The 19932-nt window shown below is 44.8% G+C and overlaps 1 protein-coding gene across 1 annotated transcript in view; it reads right to left on the bottom strand.

Moving 5' to 3' along the window:
* LOC130121471 (tyrosine-protein kinase JAK2-like) overlaps positions 1–19130 on the bottom strand; it is a 47665-nt gene extending 28535 nt beyond the window's left edge. The window contains exons 1-3 of the mRNA XM_056290270.1: positions 19033–19130; positions 3249–3372; positions 2489–2609 (exon numbers count right to left, since the gene is read on the bottom strand). Of these exons, the coding sequence (XP_056146245.1) occupies positions 2489–2609; positions 3249–3337 (210 nt within the window). The 5' untranslated portion in view covers positions 3338–3372; positions 19033–19130. The remainder of the gene's footprint in view (positions 1–2488; positions 2610–3248; positions 3373–19032) is intronic.
* Positions 19131–19932: the final 802 nt, after the last annotated feature.

Below are 19932 nucleotides of genomic sequence, written 5' to 3'. Positions count from 1 at the left end.
CATCCATCCATCATCTACACCGCTTATCCTGCTCAAAGTCACAGGGATGCTGGAGCCTATCCCAGCAGTCATTGAGCGGCAGGCGGGGAGACACCCTGGACAGGCTGCTAGTCCCATCACATGGCCGACACTCACACAAATTCATACCTAGGGACCATTTAGTACAGCTGATTCACCTGACCTACACGTCTTTGGACTGTGGAAGGAAACCGGAGCACCCGGAGGAAACCCACGCAAACACAGGGAGAATATGCAAACTCCACACAGAGGATGACCCAGGACAACCCCCAAGGTTGGACTACCCCGGGGCTCGAACCCAGGATCTTATTGCTGAGAGGCGACCGCGCTAACGACTGCGCCACCATGCCGCTCAACAGGTATCATATCATGTGGATATGAGAGAATTTTCTCTCTTCAGAGCTCCTCATTGTTAGCTGTCAAAGCATCTTGGAGGAGCAGGATATAGGTGAAGAAATTAACACTGACCTATGGGATGATATTCTTCTCCGGGTCCACTCTTCATCTATATGTGTAAAACATGGTCTAATCCAATGATACACCGCACTCACTGGACAAAACTCAGACTTTCTCAAATTTACCCTCATATTAACCCGGTCTGCGACAGGTGTCACCAAGCTCCTATGGAGCTCATCTCCAAGCTCCATCTCTTCATAGCTATTGGTCCAATATTTTGAAACATTATCAGGGGTACTTCGGGTGCCCTTTAATCCAGTTGCATTAACAGCACTCTTTGGGGTAATACCAGATAGAGTGGTCCTGCCAAAAATTAAAGCAGACATTGTGGCCTTCTTGACTCTATTAGCTAGAAGACGGATATTACTTCGTTGGACGTCATCCTCTCCTCCATCGCATGAGGCTTGGATCAGAGATGTTCTTCATTTTATTAGATTCGAAAAGATCAAATACACACTACGTGGGTCTACGGCTAAATAGTTCAAAATATGGCAACCCCTCTTTGACCATATTGAGACATTACAGTTCCAGAGTATAACTCAGTGAAGCTGGCCTGGCAGCCTGTCCAGGGTGTCTCCCCGTCTGCCGCCCAAGGACTGCTGGGATAGGCTCCAGCATCCCCACAACCCTGAGAGCAGGATAAGCGGTTTAAGATAACGGATGGGAAAAAAAATGTTGAAACAACAGAAAATATTGTTTACAATGTTAACAAATATCAATAAAAATAGTTTGAAAAAAAATAAAAAAGGAGTAAGACGTAACCCAAATTCAAGTACTCCCATTGAGTCCCGGCAGGTATAGACTGCCTCGTTCCAAAGCTGTTAAAGAAATACCCTGACAATAAAGCTAAACTGAGCACAAACAGCTCAACAGATGACAAAAATGTAATCTGACTGTGCTGTTTCTACATTTTTTGATGAACGAAGAAACAAATCTGTTCCAGAGCAAGGAATGAAGCAAATAAGGATGTACAGTCAAGTTAACTTGTTGAAAGTATGCAGAGGTTAAGCCCACAAACACCTCAATAAGCTTATCACTTGATTTCCAAACACATGAAAAGACTGTCGGCTGGACCGCTGACATTTTTCAAAGCAGAAGTGCAACTGCTCTCATTTCTCCCTCCCAGCCAGCTAAACACACTGCTGTGTGAAAGCAGGTAGTTGCATGTCACAGAAACGGACAGTCTCTTGAAACTCAAAGGGTTTTGTGTTGCTATGATAGAAGAGATACACAACTATGTACAGATCTGGTATGGGGGGGGCAAACTTATTCAGTGTAATTTTTTTTAATACTATTTTTTTTGGGGGGGGGGCCTTTTCCTGCCCGATTGTACCCGGCTAATTACCCCACTCTTCCGAGCCCTTCCGGGTCGCTGCTCCGCCCCCTTTGCCGATCCGGGGAGGGCTGCAGACTACCACATGCCTCCTTCGATACATGTGGAGTCACCAGCTGCTTCTTCTTTTCACCCGACAGTGAGGAGTTTCGCCAGGGGGATGTAGCGTGTGGGAGGATCACACCATTCCTCCCAGTCCTCCCCTGAACAGGCGCTCTGACCAACCAGAGGAGGCGCTAGTGCAGTGACCAGGACACATACCCACATCCGGCTTCCGACCAAGCCAAAGGCAACACGGGGATTCGAAGCGGCGATCCCTGTGTTGGTAGGCAATGGAATAAACCGCCACACCACCCGGATGCCCCATTGAGCATAGACTTTTTAACCACACACACTTAAAATCATTCAGACACTGGTAAAACAACCTTAATGTACCCCAGTTGCCTTTTTGTGCCTCTGTCACACACATGAACAGATGTAAAGCTTCAGTCGACAAGAGAGAAAGGGAACTGAAAACATACAACCAAAGCTAAAATAACATTCAACACAGTTCATCAGTTAAGTCAGGAGAATTGCTTTCTTTGTCGGAAAAACCAATAAATTCAATTATTATTGTAATTGATAAACATCAGACTCGTCATTAGAACAAGGTAACACCATATTAATCCCAGGGAGACTAACCTGAGCAAATAGGTATGCCATGGTGGAGTCATCCATTACAGGACTCTCCGTTCCCTTAGATACTCCATATCGATGCACGCAGGATGAAGTCTCACTATTGAACAAGCCAGAGAAGTGGTACCTACAGGAAATGAGGAGGATCAAATTAGAAAAAGAAGAAAATGCAAAAATAAGGAAAAAATGAAATAGTAATATATTCATTACATTTATATGGCACTTTTCTAGTTACCCAAAGTGCTTCATATTGAAGGGGGTATCTCACTTCAACCACCACCGATGTGTAGCACCCACCTGAGTGATGCATGGCAGCCATTTTGCACCAGAATGCTCACCACACATCAGCTTGAGGTGGAGAGGGAGGAATCATTGAGTCAATTACATGGGGGGATTATTAGGTGGCCAGGTGGAGAGAGCCAGGTTGGGAGTTTTGTCAGGACACCGGGGAACCCCCTACTCTTTGCAATAAGTGCCATGGGATCTTTAATGACCACAGTGAGTCAGACCCTCGATTTAACGTCTCATCCGAAGGACGACATCTCCTACAGCAAGTGTCCCCGTCACTGAACTGGGGCATTGGGATTTGATATTTGTTGTTTTTATTAGGACCAAGAGTGAAGACTACTGGCCCACCAACAGCACTTCCTGCAGCGACTCAGTTTTCCCAGGAGGTCTCCCATCCAAGAACTAGCCAAGTCCATACTGCCAAGAAATTTAAAGTACAGGGACTGACACAATTATCGTTAAAAGCATCACTTCTTACCTGACTCTAAAAAGGAGACTCTGGTTGGCTGACTGGTCAAGTGTAAGAATGTAATTGGGTGGTAACCACAAATGATCACTCTCCCTCATCAGGCCAAATAGGCTGCAGTACACTGGAGAGATCCCTGTGCAAAGAGAGCAAACAATAAATTGTTAAACCATCATCAGTCAAGAAATGTCTCTATTGTATAAACCAGTCACTTTTGATCAGGCATTGAATATTAAATAGTATTAAACAACCACGAGATTAAAAGAAACTTCCACAAATGGATTTGTGCATGTGCAATCAGTACTGGTGAGTGATGTAGTGGATTGAAGCGATAAAGTCCTCACTGTGTACTCTATTGATGGAGAAATCGGTGTTGTCCTGCTCACAGAGCCTTTCCCACAGTACCTACACGTACCAGAATGCATTGCGTGTAAGCCTCTGTATTCTCTAGAGTTGAAGGATGCCATTTCCACCATCAGAAATGTAGTTTAGCCGAAAGAATGATGATGTGTTTTGTGAACAGCGTGTTCAGAGTAGATTAGAGTATTAGAAACCCTGCTAGGCTTTAGTTTTTCTAGCTGCCAAATGACTTCACGACACGTCACTTGGAGGCTGGGAAAAAACTTGGTTTCACTGCCGCCTCAGAGACGCAGAAACGATCAGGGACAACTGCAGGTGTTTTTTTTGTTTTTCAATCCCTGCAGAGATAAGGTTGAAAATTGGTGAATTGTCCCTTTAAGCCAAGCATAGTGATAGACTCAAGATATACTATATGTACAAAAGTATTGGGACACACCACTTAATCATTGAATTCAGGTGTTTCATTCAGACCCATTGCCACAGGTGTATAAAATCCAGCAGCTAGCCACGCAGTCTGCATTTACAAACATTTGTGAAAGAATGGGTCCTTCTGAAGAGCTCAGTGAATTCAAGTGCGGTGCTGTCATAGGATGCCACCTTTGCAATAAGTCAGTTCGTGAAACTGCTTCCCTGCTAGATATTCCAACTGTAAGTGGTATTATTGAAAAGTGGAAGCATTTAAGAACAACAGCAACTCAGCCATGAAGTGGCAGACTACGTAAAGTCACACAGCGGGTTCAATGAGTGCTGAGGCGCATAGTCGCCAACGCTCTGTTGACTCCATAACTGCAGCATTCCAAACTTCCTCTGGCATTAACATCAGCACAAAAACTGTGCGTCATGGAATTGGTTTCCATGGCTGAGCAGCTGCATGCAAGCCTTACATCACCAAGCACAATGCCAAGCGTCAGATGGAGTGGTGTAAAGCACGCTGCCACTGGACTCTGGAGCAGTGGAAACATGTTCTGTGGAGTGATGAATCACGCTTCTCTGTCTGGCAGTCTGATGGACGAGTCTGGGCTTGGTGGATGCCAGGAGAACATTACCTGCCTGACTGCATTGTGCCAACTATAAAGTTTGGTGGAGGAGGGATAATGGTATGGGGTTGTTTTTCAGGGGTTGGGCTAGGCCCCTTAGTTCCAGTGAGGGGAACTCTTAATGCTTCAGCATACCAAGACATTTTGGACAATTCTATACTTCCAACTTTGTGGGAACAGTTTGGGGAGGGCCCTTTTCTGTTCCAGCATGACTGTGCCCCAGTTCACAAAGCAAGGTCCATGACGACATGGTTGGGTGAGTTTGGTGTGGAAGAACCTGACTGGCCCGCACAGAGCCCTGACCTCAACCCCATCGAAAACCTTTGGGATAAACTAGAACGGAAATAGCAATGCAGGTCTTCTCGTCCAACATCAGTGCCTGACCTCACAAATGCTCTTCTGGATGAATGGGCAAAAATTCCCACAGACACGTTCCAAAATCTTGTGGAGAGCCTTCCCAGAAGAGTGGAAGCTGTTATAGCTGCAAAGGCGGGACCAACTCCATATTAATGCTTATGGATTTAGAACGGGGATGTTATAAAAGCTCCTGTAGGTGTAATGGCCAGGTGTCCAAAAACTTTTGTCCATATAGTGTACCTTCCAATGGCGATGATTGCCACGAGGCTTGATTATCTCAACTCCAAGACAAATGGAATTAGATGTTTTTTTCTCACCACTCTTGTAGTGATCAAAAAACAATTTTGTGATCGCTTTCTTTTTTCTTTTTTGGACTTTGGGCCCCCCTTTTTCTCTCCAATTGTATCTGGCCAATTACCCCAATATTCCGAGCCATCCCGGTTACTGCAGACTACCAAATGCCTCCTTCAATACATGTGGAGTCGCCAGCTGCTTCTTTTCACCTGACAGTGAGGAGTTTCGCCAGGGGGACGTAGCGCGTGGGAGGATCACGCTAATCCCCCCATCCCCCCCGAACAGGCACCCCGACTGACCAGAGGAGATGCTAGTGCAGCAACTAGGACACATACCCACATCCGGCTTCCCACCCGCAGACATGGCCAGTTGTGTCTGTAGGGTTGCCCGACCAAGCCGGCGGTAACACGGGGATTCGAACCGGGGATCCCCGTGTTGGTAGGCAACAGAACAGACCGCTATGCTACCCGGATGCCACCAAAAAAATAATTTTGTGATCTCTTTCATTGTGACTGCTTTTCACATTGTAGTAACGTGCACATCCGGAAAGACAGGCAAGAGACAACTTGGAGTCCCAAGCATTTATAAGGAAACGGCACCTTTGTGAAAGCTGGCAGAGTGTTTACCACACAAAAGTGGAGGGTAACTGTCATGTGAATAACACCACCTTGACCGAGTTATCACCCAAACCTCGGTACAGTTTTTAACACCTACTCTAATAACAGAGTGTCTGTAGGCCATACTGAGTTTCTAAGTATAATGTCAGCATTGATGATCGGAAGAAATTGATGAGTGATTTGTGCCAATAAAGAGGTCACACGTTGTTCGTTATTAGACTAATCTACAGTCTAAGACAGATTTGGACCAAAGATTTGGTTGACTAATACATAACCTATGTGTCACTCGCCTCAATAATAATAAAATTGAAACTGGTCATGATGACATATTATGGATATGGTTACCTCGTCAAAAAATACCAGGTGGCAAAAATGTGTTGCTCTCACCATGATGACCGCATTCAAGGGACCAAATTATAAATTAATTTATCAATCTTTCACAAACAGCAGCAAAAGGTCACATGTAGGCCCATGTCAAAATGTGAAAACCTTCAAGCAAAGTGGCTTATCCACGGGCAAGAAGTGATATCACAGAACAGGAAGTACTGACAATATAAAGGGTCGATGTGAGAAAATAAACACTGCAGGAGGAAGTGAACTCGACCACAACGATAAGGTCATCATCTGTATGCATCAAGTCCCTCAGTCAGTGAGTCCTGATCAAGGCTTGTTAAGCAGATAGTTGTCAGTGCTTTAACCATCCTCTCCCATGATGACCTCAGAGTCCAAACAAATCAATTACTGTCTACACTCCCATTCAATTACCCTTATTGTTTTGATTTTCACATCATTGATCATCAAAGTGAAAACCTTCCCCACTCAGAAACACCGCTTACACACAGCCGCACTCAAGTGAACAAAGTAAAGTTCATGCAAAACATATCTTATATTCTCTGCACCATTGCACCTTATCACCTCTTATTTCACCTGTATAAGTCAATCTTTGTATATATATATCTATGAAGATTGTTGTGTTGTAGTGTTGTTAGTCTATGTTAAGTACACTGAGAGAGCCACGAAACCTGAGTCAAATTCCATGTAGGTGCAAACCTTCATGGCCAATAAACATGAACCTGATTCTGAGAATGTGTCTTTGTGTTCACCTACAGTACATCTTACTTAATACTGCTATAAACACCTGAAATGATTAACATACACCTTTGTTACTCACTCCAGATAAAAGGAAACGGCTTACTACAACCAAGAAACAACGATCCATTACTGCACTTGTTACATTACTGTGGCATTTATTCATTTATTTATTTATGGACACCCCCCTTTTTCTCCCCAATTGTATCCGGCCAGGGCGGCATGGTGGTACACTGGTTAGTGCGGTTGCCTCACAGAAACAAGGTCCTGGGTTCGAGCCCTGGGGTAGTCCAAACTTGGGGGTCGTCCCGGGTTGTCCTGTGTGGAGTTTGCATGTTCTCCCCGTGTCTGCGTGGGTTTCCTCCGGGGGCTCCGGTTTCCTCCCACAGTCCAAAGACATGTAGGTCAGGTGAATCGGCCATACTAGATTGTCCCTAGGTGTGAATGTGTGTGTGTGTGTGTGTGTGTGTGTGTGTGTGTGTGTGTGTGTGTGTGTGTGTGTGTCGGGCCTGTAATGGCTTGTCTCCCCGCCTGCCGCCTAATGACTGCTGGGATAGGCTCCAGAGAGAGCAGGATAAGTGGTTTGGATAATGGATGGATGGATCCAGCCAATTAACCCCCTCTTCCAAGCCGTCCCGGTCGCTGCTCCACCCCCTCTGCCGATCTGGGGAGGGCTGCAGACTACCACATGCCTCCTCCGATACATGTGGAGTCGCCATCCACTTTTTTTCACCTGACAGTGAGGAGTTTCACCAGGGGGACATAGCGCGTGGGAAGATCATGCTATTCCCCCCAATTCCCCCTCCCTCCTGAACAGCCACCCCGACCGACCAGAGGAGGCGCTAGTGCAGCGACCAGGACACATACCCACATCCAACTTCCCACCCATAGATGTGGCCAATTGCGTCTGCAGGCGACGCTCGACCGAGCCAGAGGTAACACAGGGATTCGAACCGGCGATCCCCATGTTGGTAGGCAATGGACTAGACCGCTACGCCACCCCGACACCCCACAACTCAAACTTAAACTGAAATCGGACCTACAGTTAACACGAGTATTAGTACACAGATTCCACCAAACCCCTAAAATTAAGAGTGATTTCTTCAGGGAACACTGACACAACAGTGTTACTTGAACTATATTCTAGGTTCACTGTCACGGTCGACAAAACCAGGTCAACCGTATCAAAACCAGACCACATGTCAGCGGGACGAGCAAGGCAAATCAAAACCTAACAAATGTGTGAACACTAACAAGACTGACTCAACCACACAGGACTGAGGATTCACGCTGCATTCAATAAATGCAGAGCGGGATACTGAATTAAAATGCTGGAACATTCTCCTAAACAAATCGTTTTCTCCGGAGCATTTTATAATGGACTGAATGATAATTCATCTGTCAGCTGAATAATCCTCTTCTGGAAAAAATCTGCAAATGCTTTGCTGCCTCTCCTACAATACTGTACACTGACCTGTATATGTAATATTAAAACGAAATAACAATGCATATTAAGAGAATATACTGAGAGTATTTCAACACCAATACAATGTACATATTTTTAAAACTTTGGCCTGACTTGTACCTCTATCTTTGCACTGCTTGGGATAGACAAAATAATAATAATTTTAAAAAAATAACGTGCAAGGAATTAAGCTAGAGACAAACAATTCAGTATTGTGCTTTATGGGTTGTTATTCTTTCATATAAGCTACCCTCCAAATATTGTTTAACTAACTCGTGGACTCACTTTTTGTTGGTTTATACGCGTTATCTAGTGTATCCCAGCATTATAAGTCACATAATGTTGTGCAACAGTAAGTTAAACTAGGTCAAAACACAATCATAACATGAATAATATGAAGAGAGAAATCCACTTAGTTTTTGTCATGGTACGGTTACAATGAAACGTGTTCTTCTGTATCTAACCCATCCTATTGTGTAGCAGCAGTGGGCAGCTGCAGCTCCCGGGGACCAACTCCAGTTCTTCCTTCCATTGCCTTGCTCAGGGGCACAGGCAGGAGTATTAACCCTAACATGCGTGTCTTTTTGATGGTGGGAGGAAACCCACGCAGACACGGGGAGAACATGCAGACTCCACACAGAAAGGCCCTGGGATGGCCTGGGGTTCGAACCCAGGACCTTCTTGCAGTGAGGCAACAGCGCTAACCACTAAGCCACCGTGCTGCCATATATGATCCACTAACATGGAATTTATTTACTGTGTTTACGCATAAAAGGGAGAGGTGTACAGTAGGGAAAGTGGAAGGGGTTTGACCTGAGTACAGAACAAAAGGAGATGAAGAGAGAGGGAAGAACAGAATATGAAATACTTGACACAAATAAAGCAAAATGATGATGAATGAAGCACAAAAAGGAGAAGTAGAACGGGTGGTTGCTGCTAACCTGTAGCAGAGGGACTGATGGTAGTGTTGTAAAAAATGAGATAAAGACTTGGGAGGAGAGGAAAAATATAAGACAGCCAACTGTTTCCTGATATGACATCGTCAAACCGCATATGAAAGAGAGCGACAGAATGACAAAGAGAGAGAGAGAGATAGTCAAAGAAAGAAAATTACTGATGCTAGAGCAATTATAAAATGGTAGCTATTTAAAACAGATAAGGGAAATGCCATTTACATAAAACTCTTACATGCTAAGGACTGGGCATTTATAATACATAAAATATTTTATTTACTTAGTTGTTTTTTGATGATAAATTGTGGGAAATTATGAAATATCAAGCCACTGAAACATGAATAATTTCAAAGAAAACAGTGGCTCTTTAAAACTCCCACATTAAGTATGACTACACAGACTCAGTTAGCAGGTTTGCTGACCTGGTATGAAGACATGATGTTTGCTTTTTACTCTAGGAGGGTAAACCGCGGTGTTTCCCAACCTTTACATTCGACAAACACCCCCTACCTCACGTCCAGATCTGTGCTATCTCCAACGAGAAAAACAGTTCGAACTCTCAATCTGTGGTTCAGGTCAAGATGTTATCAGTATGACTATTGGGAGATTTTTCACCCGGGGAGGGGGGGGGGTCTGAGTGGCCCTCCTCCCGTCACAAAACTATTTTGCATATGAGGGGAAACAAAATAAGTACAATAAAACAATGTAAAATAATTAAAATAATCAATAATCAATAAATAAATAGTAATAAAACACAACATTGTAAGATGGCAACAGATGTACTCTTAGCCCCCCCCCCCAGTTCAAGGATCGCCATTCCCTGTTCACATCTTACAATGCTGTCCTAACAACAATCCCCAACCCTCCGTGAATAGTACACATGGCCATCAAAACTCTAATTAATGGGCATACCCATATTTGATCATGAAACCGGTCGTTAGGCACTCTATTGTACTGTGTTGTTTATAACGGGCCCTGTGATGGCCTGGTGGCCTGTCCAGGGTGTTTCCCCACCTGCTGCCCAGTGACTGCTGGGATAGGCTCCAGCATCCCCGCGACCCTGAGAACAGGATAAACGGTTCGGATAATGGCTGGATGGATGGATGGATGTTTATAAGGGGTGGGGACACCTGCAGTCAGTTTAGACTGAAGAGGTCACTTACTTGAGTGGTGACACGTATCTGTCAATAAACGTTGTATCCAGGGGAACTGATTCAACCTTCTTTGATCTCAGAAAGTTCATTTCTATTTAAAAATGCATTCAATTGTTTAACAAGTTTTTCGAGAACCTTGGAAAGGAAGGGCAGTTTGGAGATTGGTCTGAAATCATCCGGAGAGTTAGGGTCTAAAGATGGTTTTCTCAGAAGGGGTTGAACAATTGCATTCTTAAAATAAGCAGGGACAGAACCAGTCGATAGTGACAAGCTGATTATGGAGAGACTATAGGGGCTGACACAGCCATATACTTCTTTCTCTGTGTGTGTGTGTATACACGTGTAAATTGTAGCGAATTTGGGGGGCAGCCCGACCGGACCGTCACAGCCGGTACGCGAACTCGTGTATTCCGCACCGTGGGCAATAACGCTAACCAGTCGACTAAAGGGTCCGACCCCTTAGCTGGTCTACTTATTTGTGTATGTTACACTACCCCCCTCCTTCGGGAAATGCTTGCAATGACATCACGGTCCTTCACGATCTCACCATCCCACTTCTGACACCAATGTAGCGGATTTGGGGTGCAGCCTGGCTGGACCGTCACAGCCAGGAGGCGAACTCGGATTTCCCAAACCGCGGGCGACAACGTTAACCAGTCGACTAAAGGGTCCCACCCATTAGCCAAGGGCTAACGTGTCTACTTATCTGTGTACGTTACCCCCCTCCTTCGGGATAGTGCGTCCCCGGCTGGACTGTCACAGCCGGGGATCCCACTTCACATGAAGGAGAGGGGTAGTGTAATGACAATAATTCTCTGGAATGTAATTGTATGCTGTAACATTAAGACTTCCCTTCACAGGAACTAAGGGGCCTAGCCGAAACCATGTAAGGGCCCAGACGCACCAAACCGACTAGCAGCAACGAAGGCCGACTGTTGCGTCACCTGCTGCCTGGGCCAAAAAGTAGCACTTGAACACACCGCAAAGGCTACAGCCGACGGCCAGCTAGCATGTAGTATGTTCTGTACTGATTCGCTAAGCTGAACAGCTGATCAGAGTGATCTCTTTCACAGACGGGCTCCGCAGATTCAACATGCTGAATCGGCTGAAAAGCTGCGACAGAAGTCCAACTAATGCTGATGGTGCGGGAGATACTGCAAAAACTAGGGTCACAGATGCTCACTGACGGGCCGACGATTGGTGTGTCAGGGCCCAAAAATGGCCCCGGACCGTTATTCCTCCTCTACCTAACTTTACAGTTGGCACTATCTATTCGGGTAAGTAGCGTTCTCCTGCCATCTGCTAAACCAAGGTTGCTCTGTCAGACTGCCGGATAGTGAAGCGTGATTCATCACTCCAGCGAATGCGTTTCCACTGCTCCAGAGTCCAATGGCGGTTTACTTCACACCACTCCCGCCGACGCTTGGCATTGTGCATGGGGATCTTAGGCTCAGGTGTGGCTGCTTGGCCATAGAACCGATTTCATCAAGCTCCCGATGATCAGTTCTTGTGCTGATGTTGCTTCAAAGGGCAGTTTGGAACTTGGTAGTGAGTGTTGCAACCAAGGGACCGACACTTTTTATGCGCAATGCACTTCTGAACTCAGCAGTCCTGTTCTGTGAGCTTGTGTGACCTATCACTTCATGGCTGAGATGTTGTTACTCCTAGACATTTCCACTTAACAATAACAGACTTACAGTTGACCAGGGCAGATCTAGCAGGGCAGAAATTTTTTGTTAAGGTGGCATCCTATGACAGGGCCACGTTGAACGTCACTGAGCGCTTCAGTATGACCCATTCTGTGCCAATGTTTTTCTATGGAGATTGCATGGGCGTATACTTGATTTTATGCACCTGTTAGCAATAGCTGTGGCTGAAATAGCAAACCAACTAATAAGAAGGGGTGCCCACATACTGGTGGCCATGTAGCGTATCTCCCATAGGTTTAAAATGAACCTGCTATATAGCCTTTGCCACTAGGTCCTGATTTCGTCGGAATGACAGGGAGTCTCATAGGCTAAAGTGCTAAGATTATTTATTAGAAAAAAACTATCATATCCCCAAGTAAATTTCAGTTAAGTAACCATTAGAACCCATATCAAGTGGCATCCAATACTAGTGTGTTTTTGTTTTTTTTTTCAACCTGACCAATAGCTACCTCATGTGAACATGATTTCAAGTGTGGCAGCAATAACATAACAGCTAACTGACACTGATTGGTTGTGATGCTCATGAATATCAATTTTCAACCAATCCAATGCAAGTCATCATATGATGCTATACGACAAGTCTCTCAAACTCATGAATATGAATTAGTAAAGGCACCAAAATGGCAGTTTTTACTCTAATTAAAGTGTAATGAAGCACTAAGTCAGATAGGGCATAAAAGTATAGTTGCGTTAGCCTCTTCAGTTTAAAGCTTTTAACTAGGTTGCATAACTGGCCATATCCCAATGTTGATGTAATAGTAAGGTTTTTTTTCCATTGACACCTGTGAAAAATCCTTACTATTACATCAAGACTGGGATGTTTTTATATAAGTAGTTTTAGTAGTGTTAGTAGTAGCAGTTTTTGTATATTATGAGTAGTAGTTTTAACAGTAGTGGTAGTAGTAGTATGAGATCTCAACTTCTAAAGCAAACTAACTTCTGTTGCATCACATCAAACCTCTTATCAAAATAAATAAATCAAGATATCAGCAATGATATCTTCAAAATAATGAACTGTTTTTAAAGTCCTTGTTTTTGAGCTGATGGCTATATTGCAAGTGACTGCTGATAATAATCACTACAGAAAATCCGTAAAACCCAGTAGGAAACCCAGTAGGAAAATGCATGTCATTCAGAAAGATTTGGACTTTTGAATCAGTAATTCCTTTTAGTTAGAATGTTTCTAAAAACATTTTTTATTTCAGTCAGTGTGAGGCGTTTCTTCCAGTTACATGTCTGACTGCTGATGGTTAGTCATTTTACCAGCAAGCCAACCTGACTTCTTGCATTCTGACTAGAATGAAAAATGCTGAAAACAGAATTGAGGTACTCCACCACACACACACACACACACACACACACACACACACACACACACACACACACACACACACACACACAAGATTTGAGTTATTTCACGAGATTGCATTTTAAGAGACATGATTTGGGGAAATCTTCTGTGAACTATGAAGTGATCACAACCACTAAGATATGATCTGAGAGAACTTTTGTTTATTGCGTAGTTACATATTAAATAAACTTTTTTGACCAATTTTTGATTTTTGATTTTTTTTTTCATTTCATGGTTCTTTAATATCACCACAACCCTGCGATTTCAATAACTATGCTGGTATGGCTTTATAAGAATTTTTCAAAAACTGGTCAATGGAGAAATGAATGGGGATTATTCTCTGATAGGCTCACAACCAGAACCATGCTTATCAGAATTAGAATCATGTTTATTTGCCATGTAGATTTGCACATACATGGAATTTGGCTCCAGTTTCATGGCTCTCTCTGCGTACTTAACATAGAATAACAGCACTACAATACAACAATATTCAGATATAGACACAGGATTGATAAGATGCAATGGTGCAGAGATGCTGAAATAGATGTTAGCAGATTACTTTCATGCATGCCTGAGGTAGATGGGCATGACAGTGTATCAGTAGATGTACAATGTACAGTACAGTATATACAAAATGGTTGGATTTACTGACAGTGTTAAGCATTCATTTGAATGACATCCCGTGGAAAGAAACTGTTTTTATATCTGGTTGTTTTGGGGTACAGTGCTCTGCAGTGCCTGCCAGAGGACAGGAGTTGGAACAGGTTGTGATCAGGGTGTGATGAGTCTGCAGTGATGTTGCGTGCCCATTTTCTAAGTCTGGAAGTGTATAAATCCTGAATGGAGGGCAGGTTGGCACCGATGATTTTCTCTGCAGACCTAACTGTCCGTTGTAGCCTGTCCCTGTCCTGTTTGGTGGCCGAACCAAACCAGACAGAGATGGATGTGTAGAGGACAGACTGGATTATGGCAGTGTAGAACTGAATCAATGGTTCCTAACGCAGGTTGAATTTCTTGAGCTGGCGGTGAAAGTACATCCTCTGCTGGGCTTTTTTGATGGTTGTGTCTATGTCGGATGCCCACCTTGGGTCCTGGGAGATTGTGGAACCGAGAAATGTGTAGGTTTTCACTGTAGACATCGTGCTGTTGAGTATGGTGAGGGAGGACAGTCTTGAGGGGCTCCTCCTGAAGAACACTGTCATCGCCACTGTTTTGAGCATGTTCAGTTCAGCTCCAGGTTGTTATGGCTGCACCAGAAGGCCAGCTGATCAACCTCCTGTCCACATGCAGACTCGTCACCATCCCGGATAAGGCCAATGATGGTTGTGTCATCTGCAAACTTCAGGAGTTTAACAAATGGGTCACCTGAAGTGTAGTCATTTGTGTAGAGAGAGAAGAGCAGAGGGGAGAAAACACATCCCTGGGGGGCTCCAGTGCTGATTGTCTGGGTGCTGGATGTGAATTTCCCCAGCCTCACCAGCTGCCTACTGTCTGTCAGGAAGATTTTAATCCATTGGCAGATGGGGTTTTGAACAATTTGAAGTGGAGAATATCTGGAATGGTGGTGTTGAACGCTGAGCTGAAGTCCACAAACAGGACCCTTGCGTATGTCCCTGGGGAGTCGAGGTGTTGGAAGATACAGTGCAATCCCATGTTGACTGCATCATCCACTGATCTTTTTGCTGGGTAAGCATACTGCAGGGGGTCGAGCAGGGGGCCTCTGATTTCTTTCAGGTGGGCCAACACCAGTATCTCAAAAGATTTCATGACCATAGCCTGTAGTGGGCCTGTAGTCATGTAATCCTGTGACACTGGGTTTCTTGGGGATCGGGATGATAGTGGCACTCTTGAAGCAAAAGGGGACTTCACACAGCTCCAGTGATCTGTTGAAGATCAGTGTGAAAATAGGGGCCAGCTGGTCACCACAGACTTTAAAACAGGAGGGTGACATGCCATCCGGACCCGGTGCCTTCCTGGCCTTCTGTCTCTGGAAGAGCTGGCGCACGACCTCAACACAGATCCTGAGTGTGGGTGGGGGTGGGGTGGGGAGGGGAGAGGGGCTGGCAGGGGGTGCAGTTGGTTGTGTATTGTGGCTGGAGAGGGTGAGGGGTGTGAAAGTTTGCTTTTCAAACCTGCAGTAAAACCCATTTAGGTCGTCAGCCAGTTGATGGTTCCCTGTAGTGTGAGGGGATGGTCTCCTGTGGTTGTTAATGTCTTTCAAACCACTCCAGACTGATGATGGGTCATTCGCAGAAAACCTGTTTTTCAGCTTTTCAGAGTAGCACCTTTTTGCCACTCTGATCTCCTCTGTGAGTGTATTTCTGACTTTGTTATACCAGATCCTAGCTCCACTCCAGTAGGCTTCCTCTTTGGCCTGACGAAGCTGCCTGAGTTTAGCTGAAAACCAGGGCCTATTGTTGTTAAAGGTACAGAAGGTTTTGGTGGGCAAACACATGTCCTCATCTAAGTGACCTCTTCAGACTGAGGAGGTCAATTAGATGAGTGATGAAACGTTTATGTCAATAAACTTTTTATCCAGATTAACTGATTTAACCTTCTTTGATTTCCTTACCTGGATTATTGAGCATGCATAAGGACATTCTGCTCATCTCTATTTCATTGAAATAAAAGCTGTTTTCAGAAGGACTTGGCTCATTTGGATGTCGTCTTAGGCTACACTACAGAATAGTTAGTCATGAAACGGTAAATAAAAACTATGCATTTGGCTGTGCAAAAAAAGAAGAAGGACCAAATACTGAAATTATGGTTGAACACCAACCTGCCAAACAAATAACCGAATACTTCGGGACAGCCCTTGATACCACGATATAAAAAAAACATCAGCAAAGGACAGATATTCTCAGCCAAAACAAGTGAAAGAGTGACAGTGTGCAAATATGTGTGTGTGTGTGTGTGTGTGTGTGTGTGTGTGTGTGCGCGTGTGTGTTCGTGTGTGTGTGTGTGTGTGTGTTGTGAACTTTGCTCACAGAGTGTAGTGATGCACCTTGTGTAGCATGCTAGTGAGACGCTTGCATGTAGGGATGCATATGACCTTCCTCCCTTAGCCCCTGTCGCTGGCTCACCCAGACCAGGGTAAAGGAAGCCGAAAGCATAAGACTTCCGAGGCCAGTACACGGCCTCTCTCTCACCAAGACTCCTAACATACCTCCTCGTGGCAGCCCATAGTAACTGACAGTCTTGCGACTCCAGGCTAAACTGGTAGGGGATCTCGGAGTTGTAGTGGTCCCCAGAGGAATGATAACTGGGCCCACCCTGCCATCAGCCAACCACTGCCCTTCCCTGCCCTACCTTGTGGGTAGAAGCTGCTCTGACTGTCCTTTTAGAAGCACTAATGGGTCAAGCCTCATAAAGGACCAGGTTGAGATCACTCAATGATGGAGAGAACACTTTGAATAACTCCTCAATCACTCCAACACAGTGGACACCTCCATCCTTGATGAGCTTCCATTGTTGTCCACCATCCAGAATCCTCTATGCACCTCCATCCTTCGGCAAAGTCTTCTCAGCCATCAAATCATTGAAGAACAACAACAGCCCAGGTCGTGATTCTATCCCTGCCAAAATTCTAAAGCAATGAGGCTACCTCTGTACATGAGCAGTTTACCTGTTCATTGCCAAGGTGAGGAAGCAGGAATATATCCCTCATCAATAGTGGAGGGACGTGAATATCGTCATCATCTGCAAGAACATGAGTTATAAATCTGTGTGTGGCAACAGCAAGGGGATATTGCTCCTTCTTGCAGTGGCTGGAAAAGTACTGACAAAAGTCATACTCTGCAGGGTAGTTGACAACATCACTGAGGGGCTCCTTCCAGAATCCCAGTGTGACTTCAGGAAAAACAGAAGCATTGTGAACATGATCGTCGCTGCACGACAACTGCAGGAAAAGTGTTGAGAACAGAAGCAAAACCTGTTCACTGCCTTTGTCGACCTCTCAAAGGCCTTTGACACAGTAGACTGTGACCTCCTTTGGGAGGTCCTCCTGCATTATGGCTGCCCCACAAAATTCGTCAATGTCTTACGTCAATTTCATGAAAGGTTGAGCTCTAAGGTGAGTCTGAAGCATTTGGTGTAGACACAGGCATGAGATAAGGCTGTGTGCTTGCACCATTGCTTTTTAAAACCTTTCTCCTCTGTGTGACAACTCTCATGCTCAAGGACGTAGAGGCAGAGAGTGGGGTGATTATTGATTTCCAATTGGATAGGAACCTCTTCGACATCAGAAGGTTCCAAGCTAACACAAAGCTCAGGTCAGTGTGCATACTCAAGCTAAAGTATGCTGAAAACTGTGCTCTTGTGGCACACACCCCAGCAGTACTGCAAGCCACACTTACAGCTGCTGTGAGGGTATACATTCGAATGGGATTGTCTGTTAACATCCCCAAACAAGAAATACTCTGCCAATAGTCATCTGATCCCTCACCAGAACTTCCCATATTTTACATCTGAGACTCCCCTCTTGTCCCTTTACCACACTTCAAAGACCTTGGTAGCATCCTCTCTGGTGACTACAACATCAATCAGGACATCCAGAACAGGATCCAACAGGCCTCGTCCTCTTTTGGACACTTCAGGGAGTGGATCTTCACCAATAACAACCTGCACCTCAATACAAAGATGGCGGTCTATCAGGCAGTGTGCCTATCCACACTTCTGTATGGATGTGAGACATGGACACTTTATAGCCACCACCTGAAACAGCTTGAAGCCTTTCACATAAAATTGCTCCAGCGGATCTTGAAAGTGACCTAGCAGGATTGTCTGTCACATCTGGAGATTCTAAAATGCACCAGCAGCAGGAGCATAGAGGCCACCATCTTTCATCACCAACTCAGATGGCTTGGTCACCTCATCAGAATGCTAGAGAAATGCATCCCTCAGAAGGTCCTCTATGGCAAGCTGAGACTAGGACACCGCTCAGCCAGTGGACCAAAAAAGAGGTTCAAAGACCAACAGAAGGCCTCCCTTAAGAAGTATGTGCTCCATCCTGGCATACTAGAGATGGCAGCTGCTGAACAACCCAACTGTTGCCGTGTATGCCATAAAGGCTTGAAGCTTGCCAAGAAAAAAGGGGAGGAAAAGCACCTGACAAAGAAGTGTAGGAGATACAAATCCATGGTTGCGGTTAATTCCACACCACCCTCTGCCATTGCCTTCGTGTGCACTGGCTGTGTAAGACAGTGTGCATCCCACACTGGACTTTACAGCCACCAAAGGACTCATAACAAACAAAAGTAGGGGTCATCATTGGACACAATGGACAACCTGAAGAGAAGTGTGTGTGTGTGTGTGTGTGTGTGTGTGTGTGTGTGTTTGCATGGTTGTCAATGAACCTTAAACATGCAAATGAAGGTTATGGTGCTTCAGAGGGAAAACTCTAGCGACTTACCACTTGCTTTGGCTGCATCAATACACAGCTCCTCTGCTACATAGACTCCAGGTGGATATGCGAGCTCACTCGCTGATCTGTTAATCTCTTCCCCTTCTCTCCCCTTTCCAATGTAGTAAAGCTGCACCCTCAGGCAGGTGGCAACGACTTTCTCTTTGGGGTCAAGGCGTTGGGTTGGGTCAAGGTTGGAGAGAAGGCTCTTTTGATGTAATGAGTAACCAGCAGTGGGTGATTCCATGACCATCAGTATAAAGCAGGCCCTACAAAACTAAGAATATCCACCTGTCAGAGAAAAGAGAGAGATGCAGAAAGACAAAAGAAGAGGTTGAGGGAGATTGTTAAATAAAAAGATTGGGCTACATTGCTTTTGACAATAGAACATGCAATGCCCAATCCTCTCTAAAGTATTGTGTTAGACTTTCAGCCCATATGTCTCTATCTTTAAGGCTTCTGTGCATTTTCAACTAATATTTCCCTTACCAAGTGTGATATATTGTACATTTGCTTAACATGTAACAGAGTAGATGGACAGTATGGGCCCTATTTTCCTGAATCAAGGTGCATGATGCAATGCACAGCCAGCTTCATAGCAGGTAGGGGGCTCGGGACTTGGCAAGGGCACTTTTGGTATTTTTGTGGCAGATGTGCATGGCCATCTGGGGCACATATGAGAACGAGAAAGAATATATTATCAGCGGAATGTGTTTGGAGCTGGTGTTAAATGAAGCCATCTAATCTCCACTTTTCCTCTTGAGTCAATGAAAGAATTCCCCACTTCACCTTCAAATATGAAGTCAATATTTTCCCTACAAGTAGTCAGGGTCTCAATCACCAATTTCGTTTGAAAATTGTTGTTCTGTTAAGAAGATATTAAGGATTAAAAAAGTGGCATGGTGAGAG

Source organism: Lampris incognitus, chromosome 12 (genome assembly GCF_029633865.1).
Source record: "Lampris incognitus isolate fLamInc1 chromosome 12, fLamInc1.hap2, whole genome shotgun sequence".
In the NCBI taxonomy this organism is placed as follows: domain Eukaryota; kingdom Metazoa; phylum Chordata; class Actinopteri; order Lampriformes; family Lampridae; genus Lampris; species Lampris incognitus.
The sequence above is the reverse complement of the archived record's forward strand: the minus strand, read 5'-3'. Positions and strand labels throughout refer to the sequence as shown.